The sequence below is a fragment of the Balaenoptera physalus genome, assembly GCF_965194825.1.
Source record: "Balaenoptera physalus genome assembly, chromosome: 3".
Taxonomy (NCBI): Eukaryota; Metazoa; Chordata; class Mammalia; order Artiodactyla; family Balaenopteridae; genus Balaenoptera; species Balaenoptera physalus.
Window position 1 is genome coordinate 23,819,438 of NC_138890.1, and position 6,425 is coordinate 23,825,862.

Consider the following 6,425-nt stretch of genomic DNA (forward strand, 5'->3'; position numbering starts at 1 on the left):
CGGGTGCTGTCCCGAGTGCCGGGGGCCCGGGGTTCGGCGGGGTAACCCGGGGCGGACGAGCGCTCACCTGGGCGTCCCCCACCCCTTTCGCCCGCGGCACCAACCGGGGGAACCACGTGGGGCTGTCGCCCGTAACTCTGCCTGTCAAGCGAAGCCCGCCTCCAGGGCAGGGGAGGGGACACAGGGGGGTGGGCTGGGGGTGGGCTGTGCCCCGAGGGAACCTGGCCAGCCCGTGCGCCCGCCGGTGCCAGCTCGGCTCTCCCCGCCTCGTGTTCCCACGGGCTCCTTGGGAGGTAGCGGGCAGTTCCGCTGGAAGGCGCAGGGCTCTTCCCCGAGGGACCAGAGGCCACTCGAGGGGCGCCCGGGCGCTGGTTTTCCGGAGAAAGGAAGCAAAGAAGCTGCCCAGGTGACTAGTACTGGGGGTGCCCTCTCTCAAGGAGGCTCCAAGCGTCCGGGAGCATTTTTCCAGGGTCTCGTTCGCTTTGAACCATCTCCAGCCATTGGAGGCAGTGGGGGCAGCGCCAGCTCTCTGTGGACCTGGCCCAGAATCCTTTTCCCAAACCTGCTCCAGCGACTTTTGCGCATCGGGAGCAGAACCCCGGCTGCGCGCGCAGGGTAGGACTCAGGCGTGCCTCCCGGGCGCCTCGCGAAGCCCGCTCTCCCCGAGCCCCTGGGGGCTTGGAGAGAGACAACCCCAAGGCAAGGTAGGTGGCTCAGAGGGGGTTGCATTGGGCTTGACAGTAAAGATGCGATCTGCTTATCTTGGCAAACGTCCTTTGCTTTCTCTTTGCTTTCTAGAGCTTTGGGGGAGCTGGTGCAGAGCCAGGGGCTTGGAGGAGCAAGGCATGTATTTTCAGCTGCGCCTCAGAAGGGGAGAATTCTCTGTCACCACCAGAAAGACAACAGCCCCGAAATGTGACGACAATTGACTAGCTCGGCAGAAGACTGGGAGTCTCTGGATTGATAGCTTAGAATATGCTAAAAAGCCAGTGCTTTCCATGGGGCATTGAAGGGCCAACTGGTCCCCGTGACAGTGAATTGGAGCAAGGGAGTCAGAAGACAGTTGTAGAGAGCAAGAGGGACCTTCCAAGGGGCTGATTTGGACTGCCAAGGGCAGGCTCCTGCCACACAATTGTTGCAGCCCTCTAATGGAATGCTGGTGAGGTCCTCCACCCAGGGGAGCAAGTGGGGCTGTGCAAGGGGCTGCCCGACCAGCGAGGACTCCTGCAGGTCTGACCAACCCCTAATCCCTGCTTAGGAAATTGAGGGGTGTCCGAGCCCCCCTCTGCGCTCTCCCTCAGGAAGATGAGGACCCTGAACACCTCTACCATGGACGGCGCCGGGATGGTGGTGGAGAGGGACTTCTCCTTCCGCATCCTTACAGCCTGTTTTCTGTCACTGCTCATCCTGTCCACACTCCTGGGGAACACGCTGGTCTGTGCAGCTGTCATCAGGTTCCGACACCTGCGGTCCAAGGTGACCAACTTCTTCGTTATCTCCTTGGCCGTGTCGGATCTCTTGGTGGCTGTCTTGGTCATGCCCTGGAAAGCGGTGGCTGAGATCGCTGGCTTCTGGCCCTTTGGGTCCTTCTGTAACATCTGGGTGGCCTTTGACATCATGTGCTCCACTGCGTCCATCCTCAACCTCTGTGTGATCAGCGTGGACAGGTATTGGGCCATCTCTAGCCCCTTCCGGTATGAGAGGAAGATGACCCCCAAGGCAGCCTTCATTCTGATCAGCGTGGCATGGACTTTGTCTGTTCTCATCTCCTTCATTCCAGTGCAGCTCAGCTGGCACAAGGCGAAACCCACAAGCCCCTCTGATGGGAATGCCACTTCCCTGGGTAAGACCACCAACAACTGTGACTCCAGCTTGAGCAGGACATATGCTATTTCATCCTCCCTAATAAGCTTTTACATCCCTGTGGCCATCATGATTGTCACCTACACCAGGATCTACAGGATCGCCCAGAAACAAATACGGCGCATCTCGGCCTTGGAGAGGGCAGCAGTCCATGCCAAGAACTGCCAGACCACTACAGGTAACGGAAACCCCGTGGAGTGTTCTCAGCCGGAAAGCTCCTTTAAGATGTCCTTCAAAAGAGAGACTAAAGTTCTGAAGACTCTGTCTGTGATCATGGGGGTGTTTGTGTGCTGCTGGCTCCCTTTCTTCATCTTGAACTGCATGGTGCCCTTCTGTGGGTCTGGGGAGACCAAGCCCTTCTGCATCGATTCCATCACCTTTGACGTGTTTGTGTGGTTTGGGTGGGCTAATTCCTCCTTGAACCCCATCATTTATGCCTTTAATGCTGATTTTCGGAAGGCATTTTCCACCCTCTTAGGATGCTACAGACTTTGCCCGGCGACGACTAATGCCATAGAGACGGTTAGCATCAATAACAATGGGGCTGTGGTGTTTTCCAGCCATCACGAGCCTCGAGGTTCCATCTCCAAGGACTGCAATCTGGTGTATCTGATCCCACATGCCGTGGGCTCCTCTGAGGACCTGAAGAAGGCGGAGGCGGGTGGAATAGCCGAGCCCTTGGAGAAGCTGTCCCCAGCCCTATCTGTCATTTTGGACTATGACACGGATGTCTCTCTAGAGAAGATCCAGCCCATCACACAAAACGGGCAGCACCCCACCTGAACTCCAAGATGAATCCTAGCAGACATGCTCATGCAGAAGCTAGAGGAGACTTCTCTGGGGCTTGCTGTGAAGAAACTAAGGTGTGGTGAGACTCAGATGTCAGGCGGGCCCTCCTCTGCTGCTTCCCCTCAACACACAACTAACTACATTTTAATCTACATTCCAGTGTGTTTTCTGTGTTGTTCATAGCGAATCAAGAGGGACACAAGTGAAGCGAATGTTCATAAGGGACGTGTCTTTGGCTCCAAAGATATTTTTAGAAACTGAGCCTTATCTTAGGACTTAAGAAATAGGGCAAAGAATCAACAATGAACAGCTTCACTTAAATATTAAATCTTTCCCGGAAGGAAGTGAGAAGGGTTGAGTTTGCTGTGTACAAACAGGTGCTAACACTGGTCCAAGCAAAGTTTTCAGATTGTAAAGGTAGGTGCATGCCTTCATAAATTATTCCTAAAAAATAATTGAGCCTTACAGTAGGAATGGGTTTTTTTTTTTCCAGAGTTGATGCTTTGTTGATATTGGTTTATTTATTTATTGTATTATATGGATATTTTTAATTTATTATAATAAATCTATATTTATCATATTTAATAGGGTAAATGAATGAGTTATCTGAAATCTTACAATAGCATTTTTGTCCATTTAACTAGCACTTTATAAGCCGATGAAACAAACACATAGACTCTCTGAGAGTCTAAATGCTCATGTATAACTTCCAGAAACACAGCAAAGTCTAATAGAAAAAAAAAAAAAGTTGTGATGATTCCTTAAAATTCATGGGAACAAATAAATACGAGGTGAGAATTGACAAATGCTGTGATTGCTTTTTTTTTCTCCTAAAAAGATTTTGAAAGATTTAAAAAAGCATAGCTACTCTTGTGTTCAAAATTTCTTAAGTGACAAAGACTTTCCCAGGAGAATGATTTGCAGTTCTGTAAATATTTGAAATAAAAGTTAGCTTAAGAAGAATCCAACTTGAAATATATGATCTTAGGTGGTAATAAAAAGTATATGCCACTTTGTATTTATGTAAGATAATTGGCCCTCTTTGTCTTTTCTCATTTCCTGTGTCAGATAGCTTTTCTGAGCCAAATAAATGACTGTCCTGGTTAGAGATGTGTAATGAAGACAGTGAGTTTTCTTAACTCGTGTGTCACAACAATCTCACCCATGGACAAAGGTCAAATCCTGCATCTCCATCTTACCAGCCAAGCTACTCAGTGGGGTTACTTTTTGTAGTGCTTTAATCTGAACTTAGAGTTGATTTTTTAAAAAAGTCTAAATGTTAATGGTACACTAACTAACAGATTAGTTATCTCATTATCATCCTTGAGCAAGACACTTCTGTTGGTAGAAAAGACAGGAGACCCCCTTCTCTTTGCGTATGTTAAGCACACCAAAGCCATCAGCATCTCTTTTGACAAATGTTAGCCCTTTCTCTGTGCTTTGGCATCAAGTTCCTGTGTCATCACCTGAACTGTAAAAAGTATCCTAAGGCTCCATTGCCAGATACTAATTCATGTGGGGCATTTCAAGAGAATTTTTTGGAAATGTTTACAAAGTATTCTTGTTGATAAGCAATTGACTTAACATTTAGATGAAATGGGTAATAAGAAAGATATCTACTGAAAACTATCTCCTGCATCAGGTCTGTGTTATTTATGCATTGTGAATGTTTTCTTAATTTTATTGCCTGTATGCTTTCTTACATATAATAAAATTATTTTGTGAACTCAAATCAACCCTGAATGAGCTGTGTTGCATTTGTTAAATGTGTTTTAAAAACTAGGATAGTTCAGATCTACACGTAAGAAAACATGGGCATTTTCAAGGATACGTTACTTTTCTTTTTTCCTTTTTAGTGGCAATCTCTCCCATTATGTATGCCATGTGTTGCCTTTGAATATTTAAATAGGAAGTTGATTTGGGCTATATACTCTTGTTTTCCTTCTGTCTCAAAAAAAATTTTTTTTTTTCCAAAAGAAATCCTTCTTTGTTCGAGGAATTACTCTACTCTTCATTTCACAGATTTGAAAGATTTCTAAACTCTCTGTTTTTACTTTGTAAGAGCCCAGAGGTTTTAAATAACCTAAAAATTACAGAAACTAAAGTGGCTGGCTATGCGTGATTGTGGACCCTTAGCTTAATGGCAACCACTGTATGTGTAGTGTTTAAGAGTAAAACCTAACAAGAATTACTTTTTGGAAAAAATATACAGGTTGTGATGCTGGGCTTAGCAAAAAGTCTTACAGGGCACTTCCATCGATCCTGCTAAACCTGCTTAGTTCATGTGCTAACCGCCCCCCTTTTTTTTTTCATCCCAAAGAAGGAGAATGACTGAACAGCAGGTGATGTAGAAATTAAGGGTTAAGTTTATAATTTGGAACATCACACAACAGATGGTGTCTTTTTAAATTCCATATTTGCCTTCCCCAGGCTTTGGCAGATAATGAACATATCTAGAATGAACACGCATAAAGCATGATGCCTTTTCTTTGTGCTTCCTGACTTTCTGCACATCTTGATTCTTTGCAGTTTAATTTTGCTCTGTGATTAGTGGTCCAGCAACATCAGCTAAGATGGTCAGGGTTGTCACTGTCCAACCAGTGAAACATGGGACAAAAGCCTTCACCATGTGTTTCACTGGCAGAGTGAAAAATAAAGACACATGTAGAAATTATATTAAATAAATGTAAAATTCAGGACACTGTGGATGAGACTGTATTTTGGGTTTCTGGCATGTTGGGTGGATAAAGGGTATCTTATGAAATGTTGATGTGACTGACAGCATCTTTCAGAGAATTTAATTTACCACCATAAAAACAAAATTAAAGTATGACATTTCATTTCATTTAACTATCGTGATGAGCCTTCATCATGCTAAATATATGTAAGACACTTTAGCAAGACAGAGACAATTTAAAAGAGGTGTTCTTTTTCCCTTTCAAGCTAAGAAGATGCTTTTCCTGGTCAAATAAATATAGAGCTCTTACTGGTGATAGAATAACAAGAAGTCTTGAGGAAGGGACACTGAGCCCTGGGCTCCAATTGGTAGTTTTGGAGTTTACGTAGGGAAGTCGTTGCTTTTTCTTGGGATCTAAGCAAGTCATGGTCTGTGAGCCTCAGTTGTCTTGATCCATTAAATGGGAAGAACAAAACCTCTGCATTAACTTCTTCAGTGGAGGGCGTCACTCCAAGTAGCAAATTGGTATGTAGTCTAATCTCAGGGACTTTCTGAACTCTATACTCTCCGGGGTCTCCATCATGACTTCCCCCCAGGCTTGCACCAGCGGCATTTCAGCCTGATCCTTCCACCCCCTAGGAGCCAGTCCACATGTGGGGGCCTGGAACACAGAAAGCCCAGGATTTGTTTCAGACGGATATGGGTTCACATTGTAGCTACCACTTTCATGCTGTGTGAGAGTTAAACAAATGTCTGGACCTCTCTGAGCCTGTTTGCCCATTTGTGAAATGGAGATAAACATGCAGTTTCTTGTGAGGGTTGAAATGAAGCGAATGTTTATAAGGGTCCTGAGCCCTGAGATCTTGCGCTCACCGATTCTTTGCAGGATCTCTACTTGGAAGGGGTTGATGGCAATATTTACTGCATTACTAATAATGGAGCTGCTGTGCATTTGAATTCTTCCATGTTTGCTTGAAGCAAATGGCAATGACTTTTAGAGTGCATGTGGTTTGGAATTCTCCCAGACACCATTCTCTTTTGCTGTGGTTATCTGGTATTCCAGAAGCAAGTAGAGTTTTATATCTGCATGGCTAAG

At 45.8% G+C, this 6,425-nt stretch overlaps 1 protein-coding gene across 1 annotated transcript; it reads left to right on the top strand.

The window, feature by feature from the left end:
* The first annotated feature begins 294 nt into the window (after nucleotides 1–294).
* DRD1 (dopamine receptor D1) lies at nucleotides 295–6,028 on the top strand. Its single transcript, XM_082456091.1, has one exon. The coding sequence runs from the start codon at nucleotides 1,306–1,308 to the stop codon at nucleotides 2,644–2,646; it is 1,341 nt and encodes a 446-aa protein (XP_082312217.1). The 5' UTR covers nucleotides 295–1,305; the 3' UTR covers nucleotides 2,647–6,028.
* Nucleotides 6,029–6,425: the final 397 nt, after the last annotated feature.

Coding starts and splice junctions, on each gene's coding strand:
- DRD1 (XM_082456091.1), top strand. CDS start 1,306: ATGAGGACCCTGAACACCTCTACCATGGACGGCGCCGGGATGGTGGTG.